Genomic DNA, 22,980 nt, shown 5'->3' on the forward strand with positions numbered 1-22,980 from the left:
AGTTTACCTTTTAGCCTATCCTATTTTGCCTTCTAAGACATTTTCTTTTTTTTTCTGACAGTTCAAACTTCCTCTCCGTTCATTCATTTGGAGACCCCCAGCTTTAAGACAGTGATGACGGCAGAGTCTGAGGTGAAAGCTATGTGTGTTGTCCACACTGCCCTTGATGCCAGGGTCACCTGGTTCATTGATGGGGAAATCTCACACAGCAATAACAAAGTGGAACAGGCCAGCACCACAGCCTCTATCATCAGCAACCTCACTGTTTCCACAAGTCAATGGAAGAACCTCAGTAAAATAGCATGTAAAGCTGAACATCGCTGCTTCAGTACTACTGAGAAGACAGTGAGTGTTAAAGGTAGGAGAGCTGCAGATGTTGATAATGTTTATCGATATTTGATAGAACTGAACAACACTGAACAAAGTACTGTATACACCATTTGTGTGTGTGTGTGTGTGTGTGTGTGTGTGTGTGTGTGTGTGTGTGTGTGTGTGTGTGTGTGTGTGTGTGTGTGTGTGTGTGTGTGTGTGTGTGTGTGTGTGTGTGTGTGTGTGTGTGTGTGTGATCAAGGTCATGCAGTGAGAGATCCATCAGTGCTGATCAGAAGATCTTTCCCACAATCACTACAAGAAGACAGCGCTGTGCTGGAATGTCACGTCACTCAGATCTCCTCCAGAGATCTCTACATCACCTTTCAGGCCAACGGGACGGGGATCTCTGATAAACAGTTTGTTGAACTTCCTGCAAGCACAGATCTCCATTCAATCACTAGACGATTCTCTGTTCCCAGAAATTACTCGAATGAAACAACCTTCACATGCACAGTGAACCAAGGGTTCTCCCACACGTGGGTGTCAAATTCCACTGGGAAGTTCTTTGGTAGGTGATTTATCGATCTTCTCGTTTAATCTGGTGGGGACATGTTCCTCATAATCAACATCTTTAAGCTGTAATTTAACTGCATTACATTTTCAATGTGACTTTTAGGAGATCCATCGATTGAGCTTCTTGTAGCTCCCAGTGAAGACCAGGGATCACAGAAACTCATGTGCTCTGGATGGGGCTTCAACCCTCAGATCCAATGGCTTGATGAGTCTCAGAAGATATCTGGATCAACGAGCGACATAAGGATGGGTCAAGATGGACGTGTTGCAGTAACCAGTCATCTCAACATCCCTCAAAATGAATGGAAAACAGGAAAGATCTTCACCTGTGAAATCTCAGACCAGTCAACCAAAAAAGCTGTTGGAACGAACATTAGTCTCTGCTCAGGTAAAATGAAACAAACAAGAATTTAACATCACATTCCTTCTGAGTATTTAGAAAATAGTTTCTTAGTTTGTGCATGTCTGACAATCCATTCAAGATTACATTTAAATATATATAAAAAAAAACATTTATTTTTGTAAATTTCTGTACGAAGTTTATTCCATGCATGTTTCTTCTACAACAGAATTTTTTAATTTGTTAATGATAACTCATCAACCCTCCCATCCCTTCGTTAATCTGGAGAGCCCAGCTTCAAAACGGTAATGATGGCAGAGTAACAGCAGTAAGCAACTAAAGCAAGGCAATTATCGTTAAAAAAATTAATCAAATAAACTATGAATCAATTGACATAATTAAATATCAAATAATGTTTAGTAATGCAAGATTTCTGATATGTGCCATCAACAACTAATAGCCATTATTTAGCAGTTAACTTTGTTCCATATTATACAATTAAAAGTGATAAGCAGTGTAATCACGCACACCTGGGCCTTAAATACTTGTGCGTGCCAGTACGACAGGTGTGTCTATAACCATGAAATAACCATGTCACAAGTGAGGTGGGGTCATTCCCCATACAGTACATATGAAATATGTTGGGTGGAGAAGTAGTCTCGAGACAATAGAGAACATACTCTATTTAGCAAATTCAGGATGTCCCCGTGGTTTCAGATTCATTGTGTTGAGCATTTACCATCATTTTGTACTTTATCACCTTATTTCACCATCATTATATGGTCTAAATTAGTCGCATGGAATATGGAAATTATGGAATCATGGAAAGAATCACTAGCTGCAGCCCTAGAAGCTGCACCGTTATTACAACAGTCTCCCACCAAGAATATCTCACTATTAGTAGATATATGAGGTCATAAAATAATATGTGCTCATTGTGGGCTAATCACAATATGCAGTCAAAACTTGATATCCAGTGATTGTTAATGTAATGCTATTTTCATCTTCACAGTACAAGCAGATGATCTGGTTTTGATTGACAGCCATTGGTGTCACAGAGCAGAGACAGATCCAGATAGCATGCTGAACACAACCCTCACCTTCATCTTTCTCTTCCTCATCACTCTCCTGTACAGCATTGGGACCACTATCATCAAGGTATGAACTTATGAACTGGAGTGAAAGAGCTAAAGATTGTTGCAGTAATATTGGCTTTATACCATGAAAAAGTACAATGTCCAGTTGCAAATTATCTGTTTGATCTGTGATGATAACAGTGTATGAAGAAAGGCTGTTGCAATAACACTGATGGAAAGGCATATGATCCCTTGCAGCTCTGAGAGAATATATATGGTGTTATGAACAGCACAGTTTATGTTGCAAATTACACTTCATAAACACTGCTACACCATGGTGCCACAATTTGGTATCATTTTACTAATCTAGACTTTGTTCTGTTTCATTTACAGGTTAAATGAAAGGAAGGGGGGGGGGCTGTGGTTTTATAGATTTTTTATTTTATTTTTTACAATTGATATTTTTTGTATGTTATTATCTTCTATGTACTGTATTATGGTTGCCTTTTCTTATATTAGTGTAGTGCTTTCCATGGTAGCTGTGTAAATTAATTATGTTCTTTATCAGAAATGATGTACTGTACTACATTAGTAAACTGTGAATTAAGATTTGTGTCCCTCCTGTGGACAAACAATGTTTAGATTGTTTGCTTTTATGTATTATTAATCCACCCCTTGTAATAATTTATGTTTATTTGACTTTCTTCAAATGCAAGCATATTAAAGCTGCACAATGTAACTTTCCTCTTCTGTCCCTGATTTGAACCAGGTTTCCTGCCTAAGTGCTGACATTTTTTTTTTATCATTGAGCTGATAGAGCCTGCCTGCTTGCTCAGGGGATAAATTGAATCTTGACCATCAGGTCAAAATTTGTGTCAGATCCTGTGTCTAGGTGAGACATGACCTTTGACATGGTCTAAATGTTTCAATAGAAGAGCAGGGAGACAAAATACAACCACCCCAATTGTATAAAATATATTGTGTTAACATACTCTAGCATACAGATTGGACAAAATTCAATTTTATTCATTAAAAAAAGTTACATAGTGCTGCTTTAACATGTGTCATTTGCCTTTGTTTTATTTGCAATGATGGTATGCATCAATTCATCAGCACCTGGAATCAACAGACCATTTTCAACAATATGCAAATAATAGATAGTGTGTGGTTACAATGTGGTTCTAATAATGGCCTGTGTTCCAAAATGTTTTGCATTTGTGTGAGAACTTAACGAAATGGTTATGAGAAATTAAAATTCCAACCAATTTCCCTAACGGGCAGTGACTTCGCACCTGGTGTCTGTGATGCACCGTTGCTCAGTGGCACAGTGGCTTGTTTCACTTCTGTAATTCGGGTGCTGTTTTCAGACCATCGCTTCCGCCTGCTGCCTGCTGCCTGCTAATCGTTCAGCCCCTATCTTACTCTAACATCTGTGTAACCGCCTTCCTCCCAAGGTTATTATAGTTAAATTAAACTAAACAAAAAAAAAAAGGAAAAACATTTTAGTTAACTGAGATAGAAAAGAAAAGAAAAAAAAAATAGAATAAATAGAAAACACGATTGATATTGTGTACTTACAAAACAAATTCAAATAAATTAAAATATATACAGAAATGTGTTTAGTTTTAGTCTTTGTCAATTTGGTAGGCTTTGTCAGCACAACAAGCATACGTTGTCAACACAACAAGCATCTGTTTATTGAGACTGTAATGTTTATGACTGTGAGTCAATTGCCTTCACAAAGTGTGTATTGAAATACCCTATTCTGAACTTAAATACTGCCCCTGTCCTGACAAAGGCATCCCTTATTATAATATACTGTAAAAAGCAGAACTTAATACTGAAATTAATAGAAACTAAATTAAAATTCAAACATTCTAAACAATAAAACTAAACTGAAATTAGCAAACCCACTCTGGAAACTAACCGAAACTAATAAAGCGAACTTATAAAAACGAAATAAAAATGAAAACAATGAAAAATACAAAACTATAACGACTCTACTTCCATCTCCACCTGACAGCAAAAAAAGCACAACTACTCCATCTAGATAGAGTAGTAGGATATTACAGTTTGCATTCCATGTAGGCTACAGTATCTTGTGTCTTTTCACAAAATCCACAGGTATGTATGTATAACCTCATCGAAGATCAAATATCACATAATCATTGCACACGTCAATTAACGCTTGAGACTGAAGTACTGTAATAATAAATAAATGATATGTTCTGTCTCAGTGCAGAGGGTTGTGTCTCCGTCCATCACCCTTTACCCTGTCTGGGACAGTGAGGACAGAACTTCACCAGAGAGCCTCATCTGTGCCCTGAATCGCTTCTATCCAGAGAAGATGAGTGTGGAATGGCAATTGGACAGCCATAATCTAAACACAACAACAGTGGAGGAGAAGCTGCAAAGCATGGAGGGCGTTGAAAAAACCTTCAGTCGAATTAGCCAGATTAAACTGGATAAACAAAAGTGGAAAAAGGGGTCCATTTTTAAATGCATATCCAGACACAATGCAGTTGAATCAAATCAGTCAATCAGTATTTGTACAAGTAAGTTCCCCTAACAATCATTGAAATACTTAGCAAATCGTCTGTCAGGTGGAAACTTCATACTGTACGTCCAAAACAGTTACTTTTCAGGATTCAAATGAAAAATTAGCAAAAGTAGCAGATCGAAGAGCTGAAAACAACACAGTTAAAGGTGTATTTATCATTTTCAAGTATGATGTTTTCAACATTATTGTAACTTCTATCCTAGATAGACTTTTTATGACATTTTCTCTTTTCCTACAGTTTATCAATCTTCATCTCCTTCCATTAATCTGGAGACCCCCAGCTTCAAGACAGTAATGACGGCAGAGTCTGAGGTGAAAGCTACGTGTGTTATCCACACTGCCTTTGATGCCAGGGTCACCTGGTTCATTGATGGGAAAATCTCACCAAGTAAAAACAAAGTGGAACAAGCCAGCACCACAGCTTCTATTATCAGCAACCTCACTGTTTCCACAAGGATATGGAAGAGCCTCAGTAGCATAGCATGTAAAGCTGAACATTGCTGCTTCAGTACTACTGAGAGGACCGTGAGTGTTAAAGGTAGGAGATATTGAAAAAAAATGCTATTAAATGATGCTTGGTAGAACTGAACACTGGACATAAGCAACATTTCTTGTTTTTGTCATCAAGGTCATGCAGTGAGAGATCCATCAGTAGGCCTACTGATCAGAAGATCTTTACCACAAGCACTAAAAGACAGCGCTGTGCTGGAATGTCACGTCACTCAGATCTCCTCCAGTGATCTCTACATTACCTTTCAGGCCAACGGAACGGAGATCTCTGAGAAACAGTTTGTTGAACTTCCTGCAAGCACAGATCTCCATTCAATCACTAGACGATTCTCTGTTCCCAGAAATTACTGGGATGGACAAACAACCTTCACATGCACAGTGAACCAAGGCTTCTCCAGCAAGTGGGTGTCAAATTCCACTGGGAAGTTCTTTGGTAGGTGATTTATTGATCTTCTCATTTAATGTGCTGGTGAAATATTCCTCTTTATCATTCTTTTTCAGCTGTCATTTACTTGTATTCAATTCGCAATGTGACTTTTAGGTGATCCATCTATTGAGCTTCTTCTAGCTCCAAGTGAAGACCAGGGATCACAGAAACTTGTGTGCTCTGGATGGGGCTTCAGCCCTCAGATTCAGTGGCTTGGTGAGTCTGTGAAGACATCTGGACCAACCAGTGACATCAGGATGGGTGAAGATGGACGTGTTGCAGTAACCAGTCATCTCAACATGCCTCAGAATGAATGGAAAACAGGGAAGATCGTCACCTGTGAAATCTCAGAACCCCAGTCAACTAAAAAAGCAGTTAGCAAAAACATTAGTATCTGCTCAGGTAAAATGAAACACAAGAAAGTATCAGCATATTTTTTCTGTGTTAGAAAACTGTTTCTTAATTTGTCCATGTCTGACAGTCCATTTAAGACTAAATTTAAATATAGCTTCCATACATTAAAACAACCCAGGCTTTTTAATTGTTTGACAGAAACGTATACAGTTGATTTTTCTGCGACTGACTTTCCCAACTTGCTATTGCTATAGCTCATCAACCCTCCCCTCCCTCCATTAATCTGGAGACCCCCAGCTTCAAGACAGTAATGATGGCAGAGTCTGAGGTGACAGCTACATGTGTTGTTCACACTGCCTTTGATGCCAGGGTCACCTGGTTCATTGATGGGAAACTCTCACCCATCAAGAACAAAGTGGAACAGGCCAGCACTGCAGCTTCTATCATCAGCAACCTCACTGTTACCACAAGGAAATGGAAGAGCCTCAGTAGCATAGCATGTAAAGCTGAACATCGCTGCTTCAGTACTACTGAAAAGACCATGAGTGTTAAAGGTAGGAGAGCTGCAGAAATGGAAAACAATTGCTATCACGTGATACTTGGTGCTGAACACTGAACGTAAGAAACATTTTCTGTTTCTGTCTTCCAGGTCATGCAGTCAGAGATCCATCAGTGCTGATCAGAAGATCTTTCCCACAATCACTAAAAGACAGCGCTGTGCTGGAATGTCACGTCACTCAGATCTCCTCCAGAGATCTCTACATCACCTTTCAGGCCAACTCGACGGAGATCTCTGAGAAACAGTTTGTTGAACTTCCTGCAAGCACAGATCTCCATTCAATCACTAGACGATTCTCTGTTCCCAGAAATTACTGGGATGGACAAACAACCTTCACATGCACAGTGAACCAAGGCTTCTCCAGCAAGTGGGTGTCAAATTCCACTGGGAAGTTCTTTGGTAGGTGATTTATTGATCTTCACATTTAATGTGCTGGTGAAATGTTCCTCTTCATCATTCTTTTTCAGCTGTCATTTACTTGTATTCAATTCGCAATGGGACATTTAGGTGATCCATCGATTGAGCTTCTTCTAGCTCCAAGTGAAGACCAGGGATCACAAAAACTTGTGTGCTCTGGATGGGGCTTCAGCCCTCAGATTCAGTGGCTTGCTGAGTCTGAGAAGATATCTGGACCAGCCAGTGACATCAGGATGGGTGAAGATGGACGTGTTGCAGTAACCAGTCATCTCAACATGCCTCAGAATGAATGGAAAACAGGGAAGATCGTCATCTGTGAAATCTCAGATCCCCAGTCAACTAAAAAAGCAATTAGCAAAAACATTAGTATCTGCTCAGGTAAAATGAAACACAAGAAAGTATCAGCATATTTTTTCTGTGTTAGAAAACTGTTTCTTAATTTGTCCATGTCTGACAATCCATTTAAGACTTAATTTAAATATAGCTTCCATACATTAAAACAACCCAGGGTTTTTAATTGTTTGACAGAAATGTATACAGTTGATTTTTCTGCGACTGACTTTCCCAACTTGCTATTGCTATAGCTCATCAACCCTCCCCTCCCTCCATTAATCTGGAGACCCCCAGCTTCAAGACAGTAATGATGGCAGAGTCTGAGGTGACAGCTACATGTGTTGTTCACACTGCCTTTGATGCCAGGGTCACCTGGTTCATTGATGGGAAACTCTCATCCAGCAAGAACAAAGTGGAACAGGTCAGCACCGCAGCTGCTATCATCAGCAACCTCACTGTTACCACAAGTCAATGGAAGAGCCTCAGTAGCATAGCATGTAAAGCTGAACATCGCTGCTTCAGTACTAGTGAGAAGACCATGAGTGTTAAAGGTAGGAGAGCTGCAGAAATGGAAAACAATTGCTATCACGTGATACTTGGTCCTGAACACTGAACGTAAGCAACATTTTCTGTTTCTGTCTTCCAGGTCATGCAGTGAGAGATCCATCAGTGCTGATCAGAAGATCTTTCCCACAATCACTACAAAAAGACAGCGCTGTGCTGGAATGTCACGTCACTCAGATCTCCTCCAGAGATCTCTATATCACCTTTCAGGCCAACTCGACGGAGATCTCTGATAAACAGTTTGTTGAACTTCCTGCAAGCACAGATCTCCATTCAATCACTAGACGATTCTCTGTTCCCAGAAATTACTGGAATGAACAAAGAACCTTCACATGCACAGTGAACCAAGGCTTCTCCAGCAAGTGGGTTTCAAACTCCACTGGGAAGTTCTTTGGTAGGTGATTTATTGATCTTCTCATAATGTGTTGTTGGTGAAATATTCCTCATTTCATAATTTAATTGTACTCAATTTGCAATGGAACTTTTAGGTGATCCATCAATTGAGCTTCTTCTAGCTCCCAGTGAAGACCAGGGATCACAGAAACTTGTGTGCTCTGGAAGTGGCTTCAACCCTCAGATCCAATGGCTTGCTGAGTCTGTGAAGATATCTGGACCAACCAGTGACATCAGGATGGGTGAAGACGGGCATGTTGCAGTAACCAGTCATCTCAACATACCTCAAAATGAATGGAAAACTGGGAAGATCGTCACCTGTGAAATCTCAGACAAGTCAACCAAAAAAGCTGTTGGAAAAAACATTAGTCTCTGCTCAGGTAAAATCAAACAACCAGAAAATAGTGCCACAAAATAACAAAATTATGATTGCTATTATGAAGCATGTCATGGAATAAAATCATTCTGAATTATTTCACACTGTACAGTTCAGAATATACAGTAAATTTGAATTAATTCAAGGGATTCATAAGACAATACACAAAAATAGATTGTTCATTCATTCACTCATTCATGCAGTCAGTCATTCATTCATTCAATAACAGCTAAACAGCTCACTGCAAGCAATTGAAAACTCCACATGTCATTCCTTTTCAGCAGCGCCATCATCTCAGAATGTTGCTGTATTTCTTGAGGGCCCACCTCTCAAGGAGCTCCAGGAGGTAGATGAACAGGTGCCCATCACCTGCCATGTGGTTGGCCCAAATCTTGATAGTATTTCCATCCGTTGGAAAGTGAATGGGACAAAATCTTCTCAGAATTCTACTAAAGTAATACCACAAAGTCACAGTAATGGGACAATGACTATCAGGAGCATCCTGAAAGTGCCAGCAAAGACATGGGCTGCATACACACAAGTGTCCTGTGAGGCAAAGCACCAGTGCTCCAAGCAAGGCTATGAGGTTCATATCAGCAAAAACAGAGATATAGGTGAATGGATTTTATTGTATGTTCAGTTTGGTGCAGAATTAATCAATTCACTCAGCTGTGATTAGGCTACTCTGAGATGACAATGCCTAATTAGTTGAGTTTCCTTTTACCACATTAACCCATGGTGTCCCTATTTTTGGCCTTTCATTATAGGCACATTTTTTGAAGATAATGTCAAAATAACTTCAGAAAATGTCAAAATAACTTCAGAAAATGTCAAAATAACTTCAGAAAATGTCACAATTGTCGCAATTGAATTCAATTGTGAATGGTTGTACCTTTCCCCAGTATCAGTGACCCCCTCCCCACCGTCAGCCACTCTGCTCCAGGGTTCTGGTGGGCTTGTGTGCCTGGCGTTTGGCTTCAGGCCTGCAACCATCAACATCACATGGCTTCTTAATGGCAGCACGGAGCTGCAGAGCTACAACACCAGTGAACCCAGCAGGGATCCGAATGGGAAGTTCAGCATCCACAGCCAACTCCACCTGCCCCCACTAGACTGGCTCCCCGGGGTGGTCTACACCTGCAGGGTGACACATACCACAACCACCTTAGCCCTGAATATAACCAAACCAGGTGCCTGTTTGTCTCCATATGTCTTTAATCTGAAGACTCACCTCTTCAGACTCCACCTTAGCTTGTAGCACTTGCTGTAGCACTTGCCCTAGCCTTGACAACCTTGCAGGCTTATGCAAAGGTTAAAATGTAATTTAGATACAGTAGCATGTTATTTAGACAGATGCCACGTTCATTTCTTGACTTTGAGATACATTTTTTGATATTATACTGTTTAGACTGATGATAGGTTATTGGTTTATCTATGATCCTAGATTACTATCTCTATGCATTTGATGTATCACCTTGTGTTTACCTTGCTTACTGTAAATCGTTCTGGATTAAGAGCATCTGCTAAATGCTTAAATTGTAAATTGCAGATAAATTATTGCTTAAAGTAAAAGGGTAACTTCCCTGATTTTGAACCTGAATTTTGAATCCTGTTGTTCTATTGTGAGGAAGAACAATATAGGATTCAGATTAAATATCTGCTAAATTGATATTTAATCAAAAGAAATGGTAGATCTCTGAAGGGACATCATTAGATCCTCACCTAACACCACCACACCGCTGATAGGTGCAAATGATAGAACCTGGCGGTTTTGGAGTGTTCATGACATACTTAATTTAGCCTTTTGTTTACACTTTTACCAATGTGATGTACCTAAGATGTTCTACAAGTAATGAGTTACAGTGAGATTTAAGAGACTACAAGGATCAACTTATTAACCATTTAAACCCTGCATACTTTGTTCACCGGTCTACTAATTGGTCTAGTTTTCCCCCTCCACACCAAATATTTTCACCAAATGTCTGCCTACTATAGCATGCCCTGAATAAGGATGCAAAATACAATTTGTATTACTGCTTTGGCTTGTCACACGATCATTTCAATGTTGATAATATTTAACTCACAAATCTCTTTTGCATGTCTTTTACAGAGGTTCTAGAGGAGGCTGTGTTCTTTGACGAGAGCAGACATGAACCTATCATTCAAGACTTAGAGGTGAATTGGTACATGGCCATCACCTTCCTCATCCTCTTCTTAATTTCTCTTCTTTATGGCACCTTGGTCACCCTCATAAAGGTGAGGATAGAATAGCACTCTTTCAGGGTAGTTGTACAGCACTATGTATTGTTGGAGTGGTTTGCATTATTCAATATACCTGTTCAATATGTATTAACCACTTAAGCCCTATATACTTTGTTGAATGATGAATAGCGAAAATAGCTAATCTACAAGCTCAAATCATTGTGATGCCATGCGTTGTGAGCATGTAGATCTGCTATTTTACTACTGTTACCCTCCATTATTCTTTTAGACTAAATGATGAAGACCACCGAAGGATGTAATGGATCTCTAAGTGTGTGCCATGATCATAGGAGGGTATTTTCTTTTCCTTTTTTAAGAAACATACCTTGGTTTATTATTTCTGAAATTGCTATTGCATTTATTTTAGCCTACTTTATTTTATTTGACTTGATTGAAGATTTGCTATTAATGTGGTGTAGCTTGTTTACGATGTTTGTTTATTCTCATGGCTTTTCCAGTTTTGTATACCGCAAACCAAATCAATAAAACTGAAAACAACAAGTTATGTTATGTTGTTATGTATGTTATGACCTCCGCTGTTGTGTTAATGATTGATGCATGTTTTTATGCATCAATCATTAACACAACAGCGGAGGTCATACAAAACCACACTTGATTTTAGTACAAGCAGAGGGAACCACAACGTGTCGTGTAGTTAACTTGTTTTACCAAGATTTTCCACTAGAGGGAGCAATAGCTCCGTCTGGCATTTTATCATAGAGATTTGTCAGCTTTAGAGCATTGGTTCTCAACCTTTTCAGGCCACGACCCCCACAATAACCATATTTGAACTTGGTACCCCCCACAATAACCATATTTGAACTGGGGACCCCCCACAATAACCACATTTGAACTTGGGACCCCCTACAATAACCATATTTGAACTTGGGACCCACCACAATAATCATATTTGAACTGGGGACCCCCAAAATAATTAATTTGAACTGGGACCCCCCACCCTGACAAGTCTGGAATTTTAGGAGTTGAGGCATTACATTTTGTTTGACTCGGTTACACAGATAAATATTGTGACAATAGCAGATCTACAAGCTTGTGAGCTTTTTTTTTTTTCTAACCCTTTCTTATATTGTTTGACAATTTGGCCAATGTTGTCCTTAAATTGACACTTCACTGTCATCTGGGGTCCTGGGGACCCCCCAAAAATCATTTAGGGATCCCCCTGGGGGTCCCGACCCTCTATGGTCCTGACCCACAGGTTGAGAACCACTGCTTTAGAGGAAATTAGACTGGTGCGATGGCTGTTGGGTACTGGTCTACTCGGGGACGAGAAGTTGCGATGTATATGTACACGAGATTCCGTACATTTATTGTAAGAAGATTTGTTATTTAACATTATCAACATCTTAGTGTTTTGCATATTATTTAGGGGCCCACTTGGAATATCCTCACGGCCCACCACTGGGCCCCGGCCTACAGGTTGAGAATCAGTGACATATAGTCCACAAAGGGCTGCAACTTTCACAGGTATAATCTGTATGGTAGATCCACAAGGACAAGTAAAGTCCATGACGGACGACAGACAGACAGACAGACAGACAGACAGACAGACCTTTATTCAGGAGTTCCCAAGGGGGTCCCCAGATTATTTGCATGTGCAACATTGTTTTCTCACTCAACAGTAAATAAACCAACATACAGTATAATAGTGTATACAGGGTACATGCACATTTATAAAGTGACAATTTAAGGACTTTTAAGACCTTTTTAACTTGATTTAAAAAAAAAAAAAAATACAATATAATAAATAAGACCATTGCGTCAAAATAAATCGACAAACTCTTAATACATGCACTGAATTTCTGTACGTAAGCGTACGTATACGTATACCATTGTAATCCACAAATCTTTAGAACCGTATAATTTCTGTGCATTTATTGTAAGATTGTAAGATGTGCGAGAGTGCCCACTGGTCTGTCAGATGCTTGAAATCAGCTGTGAATATTAAATGTGAAGTTTCAGAGGTGGGTTTCCATGACGACACAACTAGACACATTAAGAAATGGTGTGTGAGAGGATGACTGTGTGTTGAGTTCTGTCTGTCTGTCTGTCTGTCTGTCTGTGTGTGTGTGTGTGTGTGTGTGTGTGTGTGTGTGTGTGTGTGTGTGTGTGTGTGTGTGTGTGTGTGTGTGTGTGTGTGTGTGTGTGTGTGTGTGTGTGTGTGTGTGTGTGTGTGTGTGTGGTGTGTGTGTTGTGTGTGTGCGCGTGTGCCAGAGTGCATGTGCGCGCGATCGCACGTATGCACCCTGTCTATGAGTGTGAGCTGTGTGTTTGGATCTGCCGTTGTGTACATTGTGGGTTTGAAGGAATGCACATCTGGGAGGGATGAGACGCAGGGCTCCTCACCATTGGCCGCTTCAAGTGTGACCTGGCACCGAGTGTGAACCCGATTGGCTGGGGACCGGGTGGCAGCCAGCCTGAGCCTGTGACGCTGTTGCCGGGATGGAGTCACGGCGTGCTGCTGCCAGTCTTAAACGCCAAGGGGCTGCCGACAGGGAAGCAGGGCACCATGCCCAGCAGGCAGCCAGTGAGCGTCTCTCTGTCTGACCTTCCACACCCCCCTTTCACTCCTATCCCCTTGTGCCAAGTCCCCCCCCCCCCCTCACACACACACACACACACACACACACACCCCTCTGGATCCTTGCTTGACCCCACACCTTGTCTCTACTGGCAGCCATGGAGAAGTAATGGCTGAACATCTGCATCGAGATGATTGTCAAGATTTATATGAGTGCTTCTCTAACAGCCACTTGACTGGATTGGTATAATTATCATCGTGGTCAGCGGGGTACATCATTACCATGATTACTGCACAATGTTTTGAAGTGCCATTCTGCAGGTGGCCCTCCCTCCTTGGACATCTTGTCACTCCAGGTTCCATGTGGAAAATCAAGGGAAGTATGGTACACTGCAAACTAAAAATGTAACTCTGAGAGGGTGTAAATGTAACCAAATGGACCCATAAGAATCCATTTGGTTACATTTGCAAGTGGATAAATTAACATGAAAAAGAGGATTTTCATGTATACAATGTGGAAATAGGGTATTGTTGTCACATGCACATCATAGCCAGGTGCTGGTCTGAAAATAAGTAGCTGGGAATCCACACGCGGTAACGTTGGAGCCACTGAGGCCTTTAGGTCTAAAACATGCAACTCCAATTTTAATATCCATTGAGGAAACAACATGTGATATGATTTATTAATAGGTTTAAATACAGCATAACTAACTTTCAGTCAGGAACACTAACGTCAAAGTACATTAAACCATTTATTGCAACAAATGGAATACAGTTAAACTTGGCGTTAAAGGCTCTCTGAGATGGTCCCTGAATTTTGTCCAAGCAGCATGCGAAGCAAAATCAGGGAACGATAAGCAAAAAAAAACATAGGGATACAATAGCAATACAATAAGCAATACATTAACATATTAGCTTGAATCAGCAGACATAAAATCACAAGTGTCTGAGCCTATGCCAGACTCTGATCAAAAGGAGGCAGCTAAGCAGCAGCGAATGTGAAGCAGGCAGCAAGTAAAGCAGAGATCTAGTCTAGTGAATACAAAGTCGTATTTAAAGGAACCTCGCGTGAGCTCTGATTGGAGTATATGAAAGTGTGAAGTAATGACCAGCCGAGCTGTGAATGGTGAATAGGAAGCTATGCTGATTGTTTACAATCAGCTGACTGACAGCCGATTACACCTGAGGCGGCAAGACTTCCGTGTCCTGCATGAACTAACGCTATGTTTCATTAACACCTAACTGCTCCCCCTTGCACTCACGTTGAGCAACACACTGCTGGGTCAAATGCTGAGTTTCCATTCGGGAACATTACAAATAACCTCTTTTTAATCTTGTATAGAGAGATACATTGGCTGGCTGCGACACCATCTACAGTAAGCAAGTTGATTGGTATAATGCTGTATAGCTCCCAGCTGCATTTGTGTGATGTAGACCTGAAGAAGGCCCCAGTGGGCCTAAACATTGTCATATTTGTTTATAAAGGGTAGCATGTGAGAAAGTGTAGTTCCCCAGCTTCTTACTAAATAGTTCAATCTTCCAAAAAACGTTATGAATATATGATAATCACCACCACTGAGGACCCCCTGGAAGACGAGATGATGCATCTCAAGGGGTTTATCCTCCAATAAGATTGAATTTTATTCAATTAGTAGGTGCCCTCCCTGACACTGGGGTCAAACTTTGTCAATATAAGAGTATGGAGACCACCTCCAACCACTGCAGATGTGCTAAATATATTGTATTAATACTGTACCATACAGATTGGTTAAAATAACATTTTATTCATTAAGTTAAGTCCTGAATTGTATCTTGAAGCATACCTCATGGTTTATCAGCAGTGGCCCCCCAAGGACTGGACCCTGCATGGAGTTGAGAACCGCTGGTCTAGAATGTCGTGTTCAAGTTTGTACAGCCACATAAACAAAAAGGACTAGCTTCATATGTCAAAACACCTTGACAACGTCCAGGATTGTCCAAAACACTGGGGAATAACTCACCTGCAATATGGAGCTGAGTGCGTGATTATTACTCTTTTTCTTTAGGAATATAAATGAAAGGCAACAGCTATTGCCATCTGTCTTTATTTATGGAAGGTAATATGTTCAAACAGATATGAACAGTAGTCTTCGAGATATCAAAAGAGTCGTGGTCTCATCTTACTGAGCAGATTTCAGCAAATGCTGTCTCAGCATTCCTTGGGTACATGGAGAGAGCAATCATGACTCGAGGACAAGAGCTGTGTTGAGTATTGTCTGTGTGCTGCATTATTTTTGAGTGAACTCATGATTAGAATAAAACTAAATAAGCAACATGGTTATCTTCAACTTTTTTTTAAGCCTAGAGGGCAAAACAGCCTGCTATGAAATTCAAAATACTCTGTAGAATACTTATTATTCATAAGCTGAGGGAAACGTAGGCGCCTAACACAGATGATATGGGTGGTGGGCCGTCAATCATTTCCCCTATTTTGTTTGTTCACTTGACAAATGAAAAAGAGTAGCAGAGTATGAAAGGCATAACAGACCTTGCATGGCCATTAAAACTAATCTGAAATTATATTTCACAAATTAGATATTTTACTGAAACAGCTACCTTTTAAAATCACCTGTCACCAACACCAAGTATACCAGTGCAGTACTCTGCTTTTCATCAGTAGATGTCAGGTTTCACACAGATCTGTGTTTGGTAACCATTAGTAGGTTACCAGCCCCCCCAACACTGCCAATGAGTGTATTATTAGTTACAATTTAAATCTAAGATAAAAGTACATTAAACAAAATGTTTAGAAATGTGTGTTTGGTAGATTATTTCTCTGTTGTAACAATACTTTGTATGTTTATATCCCTTTTAAGTGGTGCCCCCCATCGGATAAGATTGGAACGGTCCCTTAAAGGGGCTACACCATGAATTTCATTTTTTTTTAGGTTTTTAGTATTTTTTGGGCTCCCCAGTGTCTCTTGTACCCAATTTTTTTTTTTTTTAACATTAAGTCATTCATGCTCATTTCATGGATTTCCTGAATGGGCGTGTCTGAACAGGCCATTTCAGAATGGCAGGGCAAGTGATGTCACTTGCCCTGATTTTGCATTGATGATGGCCAGACAGAATTGCTCAGTAGCTCCCCCCTGCCCAATAGGACGTTTTGGTATTGCAGCTGAAAAAGCTTGGAATGACAGACAGTAAGATTGTGAGAAAAAATATCTGGATGTTTTTTAGGCTTACAACCTGTTTAAAACGTATTAGGGGGCAATATTTATATATAATATATATTTTTTTAATTCATGGTGTAGCCCCTTTAATGGCCTGGAGGTCTGTTACAGTGAGATCATATGGGTAGACATGGAGCCCCCCAGGTGTAGCCTACCTTCCACCTGGTGTAGGAAGCTTACAACAAGAGTTTATAGCAACAGCAGAATAAGCTGTTTGGCATTGGCAGAGAAGGTTTGTAACATTTTTCATGGCCGCAACTCAGCCTGCATGGTCATCCTGCATGTTCTTTACAAATGGGGCACCTTTTAAAATGGAAATAAATATGCTTTCCGGTATAATATATATAGGTTATTCCAGAGAAGCATTATTACAAGAGAGAAATAATCTAAATCTACCAAACATATATTTTGGAACATTTTGTTTTATGTTTAGTAACTTTGTTACTCAGGGAAAAATCTGCTATATATTTTCTTTTTCTTGTCCATAGACATTATTGCATGGAAGTGAAAAGGTCTATCAAGTACGTGAATAGACTATCACTCTACAGACAGGTGTAGTGGAGCTTTAATGCTTTATAATTTGCAAAGCATTGCAAGGAGAGAGAGAGACAATGTCTAAGCCAGGCTCTTCTCCTTCAAAGTCTTTTATGTATCATCCTTAAGGACGGAGCTCCGAACATGACCGAAACAGAACACTAACAGAATGGAACTGCAGTGGGATGCTACAGCCCCCAATATTTATAATGCTTTCTCTGGTCTTGATGTATGCACCACATAGGGAATTCTCACAAGTATTGTGTGAGGTTGTATTTTGCAATATAAAACAAAGATGTGTTGGTGTTCCTTTGGCAATATTTCCAATATTGAGATCCGCACAGTGCACACCCACAATTAAAAGAATTTTCCTCTGGCATTGTACCACATAGCAAAGTATTTCTTTCTCTTTCTTCAACAAAAGTCACAGCCACAAGCTGAATTCTGCCCACCTATAGGCTATTCAATATTCGTAGTGGCAACTTGTTTTGAAGTCATTTATTCATAAATGCATTAAAGTCAAACTTAGATTTTATTTATATGTGCACATGGTGGCATATGAAATATGTATGATGGCTGTATATTCACGCTGCTCTGAGCCTCACATTGGCAGTATGAATAAATGCATGAAAGTATAGGCTACATGCACATATGAATGCATAGGTCTATGCATAAAAGCATAGCATGCCTACTGGAGCGTGCAGGGCCGGAGGCATACCTGCATATGCTATTAGGCCTATTGTAAATCCAGGATATTAAGCATAGATGGGCACTGTAGGCAAGACAAACTGACATAATAACCTACTCAACATTATTTTTGCGAGGACCACACTGTCGCAAAAATAATGTTTTGATTTATGAACAAATAGAATTAAGGGGCGGCATTTATTCTAATTTATCCTTCTTTATTCTAACCCGGGGCGCGGCTTTTTATCCCTACTTTGTATTTTGTGCGCGCACCGGGTTCACCTAAGTTAACCGAGTCTACACGCACGCGCTCACACGCGGCCTACTTTTCTCCAGTGTCTATCGCACATGCTGAGAGAGAGAGTGGATAGAGAGGCGGATTCTTTTCGCAGGCTGCTGTTGCTGTGCCAATGCGCAAACAGTCCACGCCGTGGTGGGAGAGGTCTCCCCAAATCGAGGCTGCGCTCGAAACGATCATGCGATTGAGTGACGGGCGCGTCGTCATGCCTCCTGTGTCTCTCCCCTGCTGTTCTACGGCGCGATCGGTGAATCTGCGTTCCTCAATCCCCTGGGATCTACCGGACCGCAAGTGTTGCCATGTCCGCTAATTATAAGCCACTTTGGGCTTCTTTTTCTGTAAAGTTGCTTATAAATATTGTTAGTTGCGGGTTGCGTTTTTTTTTGGCTTGTTTCTAAAGTGTAGCTGCTTATTTGGGCTTGCTTCACAATTCAAAAAATAATAAATTAAATTATTTTGACCAGTGGTTCTCAAATATTTTCTTGTAATATGGAACCCCAAATTAATATGTATTTATCCCTAAACCCCCATCTGAAAATGTTTTGTGCCAGGGAGCCCCGTACCAGATTTGTGTTCCAAATATTCCACATTTTATTTCAATATTTTTATGAAAAATAGCAGATCTACAAGCTCAATCGCCATGCGTTGTGAGCCTGTAGATTGGATATTTTCAAATAGCCGATCTAGCTCTAATAATACAAACGCCTAATGGTAGGACTTCCTGGTTATCTGTAAAGGGGCAGAGTTTGTCTGTTATCGTTTCAGTCTTCTTCTTTGTGTGATTCTTTTTCTCTGCTACGTTATGTTCTAGCAGGCCACTTTCAGACACAATTTAGCCTAAAACTCCCTCATGTCTGTAGCCTTTGGATAGTGTAGCCTACTTTTAATTGTTCAGTATACATTTATAGCCTATTTGTTATTTGGCCATATTTTGCCTCAGAAGGGAACTATTCTATACTTCTTCTTCATTGACTTTCCGCCACACTGGATGCCTTACCTGCACTTACTGTAGCTGCCTCCCACAGGTCGGGAGCAGTTGATATCAAACTGTGCATGCGTCGAGTTACGGCTGCCTGCCTTTACTGCCTCCCACAGGTCGGGAGTATAACGCAGTTGATATCAAACTGCGCATGCGTCGAGTTACGGCTGCCGACATGCTGCAAACTTATAAAGGACTTTCATTCAGTGGCGTTCCCAGGAATTACGTTTAGGGCAGGCGAGATTTTTTTTCTCCCCCCCAACAACACTACACTGACTACAAAACTGAAAAACGCTAATAAAAACAATATGCAAGTATAATCAATGTACTGTATGTAATTGCGCTGGCCCTGGCGCCGCCAAGGTCTTGGCAACGGTGGTGAAAGGTAGCGCCCTCTGGATGAATCTCTTCTTCAGCGGTGGTCTCTTCATGTTGTAGTTTAGTAATGAATGGCTCAAGCTGCTCTCAGAGCCCCTTTTATGCCAGTTGAGTACAGGTGATGGCCCAGACCCCCAACCCTGGCACCCCATGCCCATGGCATGAAGACATTTGCATCACTATAGGCGAGGGTGACTGCCAACAGCGTGAATTAACATTGGAATGGGCCTGGATGCATATCAATGGTCCATTGAGTGTAAAGCGATGTGCGCGCAACATCATTAAAATAGCGTCCCACCAAAGATAAAATCACCACTGCATAGAACTAAAAGTCTGCAAATATTTTGAGTGCGCGCACATTGGGTGTTATCAGGGCACTGACCTACCGATGGAGACGACTTACATAAAGTTAAGTTTCAGTTTCGGACCATGTTGGAGGCGCGCAGTCTCAAGTGAACTGGGGCCACGTGGAGCACCACCGAGCGAGCTAAAGCGAGCAAGTTGCCGTGCTGAACGTTGCGACGTGCGCTTGAGCCTACTCAGCACCGTCCGAGTTATATACCGATTAGCCTCGGAAACCCATGCCTTTTTTTTTGTTTCAAAAGAAAAAAAGCCTGGGAGAACCTTGCACGAACGCTGGTCTTAAGACCTTGTTATTTCCTAACCAATCAGAGTGCTCCAAACCCAGGCGCTGGAATCCAGCGCCTGGGTTTGGCTCCGCCCTTCAAGACCATCGATTGGGCTCGTTCTTTCAGTCTATATACCGATAGGCACAGAAACGTAAACCATGTTGTGGGGACTGCTCTGCCTCCGGGTAGGTCAGTATCTCCTGATTACGCCAAATGAATGGTCTGATAAATCGCGGCTAGGTCAGTATGTCGGCCTACTCACCCATTCAATGGTCTGATAAAACATGATAATGTCCCATTCAATGCATTGATAGCATTCGAAACCGGTGGGTTACAATTAGCAGGTCACATAAAGGACCATTGATATGCATCCAACCAGGTCGGTCATTCCTGTTAATTCAAGCTGTGACACTCAACGTTGATTGGCAGGTTTTGTTAGCAAGGTGCGAAAACTGAAGCTTTGCAGGTCAAGTGCAGCTTCAAAGCTAGTGGAGCTGCGCTCTAGTAGGCTCCACCATCAGCCCACCCCTGGATGTGAGGGCCGCGTAGCGCCCCGAACCTCTAGTAGGTTTAAAGCGCTCATGTCGCCTCTTTTGGGCTTGTTTTCATAGACCTGGTTGCTTGTTTCTCTTCCAAAACCTGGCAACTCTGCGTACCGCCCTCGACAGCTCTGCTATCGGCGTCGCTCTCACAATGAATGGCTGCTTGTAGCAAAGGGAAAGCGGGGGGAGAGAGAGCGAGAGAGAGAGCACCGCGTCCCTTCCACTGAAAGGCTCCGCATCAACTTCCCAGCAGCGAGGCGGTGAGTGTCTGTCTGCCGCTGTATGAAGCTCTCTGCCGGGGTCGTCTGAGGATCAGCGACGGTGGGGGGAGGACGTGTGTCCCGTGGCCGGGTAGGTGACTCTAGTTAGCAGTAAAGAGTATATTTGGTTTGATAAATGATAAGTAGTCTACATACTGAACTAACTTTTATTGTGCGCAAGGTATGTGATTTGGGGGATGGGCTCCAGGTTGGCACGGCCATAAACTTTATATTCACCTTGATCGTAGTTCTTATTCTTGTTCCTACACAAACCTCAGCGCTTCATAGCAGGGGGGTGGTTTAATTCAAAGTGCAGTAACGTTACAGATATAAAGGCACGTTAGCGAAGCGTTGCAATGAATGCTGAAAATAAATGCACGGAACGCCAGGTTGGGACGTTTTTAAATGAATTGTGCCTTGTTGTCTCTCCTCTCCGCTGCGTGCCGCACTGGTTCCGTCTGGCTCTGCCCTCAGCTGTGCTGCGTGTCCTGGGATGACCTGTTGATGTCGGGAAAATGGAGAATGGCAGGGGGAGCGATTTCCCCCCTTCCATCCCCAAATACATTTAAATAAGTGACATTTGGTATTGACAGCCGCCGGTGTTCGATAGTCGTATATCACGGGATTGTCGCTTATTATTCGTCACTTTTAATTACAGTCTCGAGTGGGGCGAAAATCACTTGAAATGTTGATGCTCCAGCTGCGCGAGTGAGAGAGCATTAATGTGGATGATGACGAACCCCGAAACATATTGGAAGTGTGTTAGCTTAGCCACCTGGTAGCTCCTGGGCCTGCGGGAGGGTGGCACTCAGTACAGTACGGCATCAAAACATCTATGCTACCGGAAGGTGGCACATTCGCTGACTGTCTTTTATCGACTCGAGCGGAATTGTTCAGAATATCATCGGGATTTCGGGAGGAGTTACTGTTACTGACAGCACGAAATAGAACGTTTACTGCCCTTCTTGTGTCGCCCCTGCTCCGGATGCCAGCAGCCAGTCCCGGGCAGACAGACTGGCACAGATCGGTGCGGTGCGACCTTATTTATCTACTCCGTTTGATCTTGCATCCTCTCTCTGGCGCTTCCATCGGGGAGGACACGGACGCACTGACAAGGTATATGTGTGTGCCCCGGACCGGTTAACTGCAAAGTAGCTGTAAACTTCAGGATTCAAGTTAAAGTTTTGTCATCTATATAGTAGACTGACTGAGTTGCATTTGGTATACGGTATTCAGCACCAATACCAATATAGCATTGATTGGATCAAGACTATCATAGATGTATTTTATCGAGTCTGACTTTTACTTTAGTATCTACGATAGTCTTGGCCTGCACCCCCCAGTGCGTCCTGCTCTTTCACCAGTAAAGCCCGTACTTCTCCGTGCATGTACAAAAAAAACATATAAGGTGCTTACCCGGCTGCCCCACATGTTAACTCGCTCTTCGGAGTTTTTGTGCAATGTATTAGTCCATATTTTTCAATAAAGAAATATTTTAATCCCGTCTGTGGCCTAACAACATTCCCCCCTCGTTTACTTCCTGTTTACATTGAGTGTAATACCGACTTTCACCGGATGCGCCCCATCACTACCGCCCATCGAGGAATACAGGGAACTTCCGACAGAATCTGACACAGACGGGTTTAAAACACTTCTTTATTGAAAAATACGGACTTATATATTGCACATAGACTCCGAAGGGCGAGTTAACAACCCGGTAAGCACCTTATATATTTATTTTGTACATGTACAGAGAAGTACGGGCTTTACTGGTGAAAGTGCAGGACACACTGGGGGTGCAGGCCAAGACTATCGTAGATACGAAAGTAAAAGTCAGACTAGATAAAATACATCTATGATAGTCTT

General features: G+C 41.5%; 2 protein-coding genes and 1 gene segment (V, D, J or C); all 3 read left to right on the forward strand.

Moving 5' to 3' along the window:
- Nucleotides 1–109: 109 nt before the first annotated feature.
- On the forward strand, nt 110–2,759 carry LOC311055657 (Ig mu chain C region membrane-bound form-like). The segment is given in 5 exons: nt 110–358; nt 572–880; nt 989–1,273; nt 2,238–2,383; nt 2,695–2,759.
- A 647-nt stretch (nt 2,760–3,406) lies between these two features.
- Nucleotides 3,407–11,436, forward strand: LOC311054646 (uncharacterized protein). Its single transcript, XM_084070650.1, has 14 exons — nt 3,407–4,856; nt 5,100–5,399; nt 5,490–5,804; nt 5,913–6,200; nt 6,407–6,706; nt 6,802–7,110; nt 7,219–7,506; nt 7,713–8,012; nt 8,108–8,419; nt 8,514–8,798; nt 9,076–9,408; nt 9,703–9,984; nt 10,905–11,050; nt 11,286–11,436. The coding sequence occupies exons 1-14, from the start codon at nt 4,520–4,522 to the stop codon at nt 11,292–11,294; spliced, it is 3,804 nt and encodes a 1,267-aa protein (XP_083926776.1). The 5' UTR covers nt 3,407–4,519; the 3' UTR covers nt 11,295–11,436.
- Nucleotides 11,437–20,754: 9,318 nt separating this feature from the next.
- nacc1a (nucleus accumbens associated 1, BEN and BTB (POZ) domain containing a) overlaps nt 20,755–22,980 on the forward strand; it is a 28,937-nt gene continuing 26,711 nt past the window's right edge. For 2 of the 4 annotated variants that reach the window (XM_084072997.1, XM_084072998.1), the window contains exon 1: nt 21,827–22,230. In XM_084072997.1, the coding sequence (XP_083929123.1) occupies nt 21,950–22,230 (281 nt within the window). In that variant the 5' untranslated portion in view covers nt 21,827–21,949. Of the gene's footprint in view, nt 21,206–21,826; nt 22,231–22,980 lie in introns of those variants that run through there. The other 2 variants (XM_084072999.1, XM_084073000.1) reach the window with 2 other exon arrangements.

Source organism: Gymnoscopelus microlampas, assembly GCF_963454915.1.
Source record: "Gymnoscopelus microlampas genome assembly, chromosome: 11".
Lineage (NCBI taxonomy): Eukaryota > Metazoa > Chordata > Actinopteri > Myctophiformes > Myctophidae > Gymnoscopelus > Gymnoscopelus microlampas.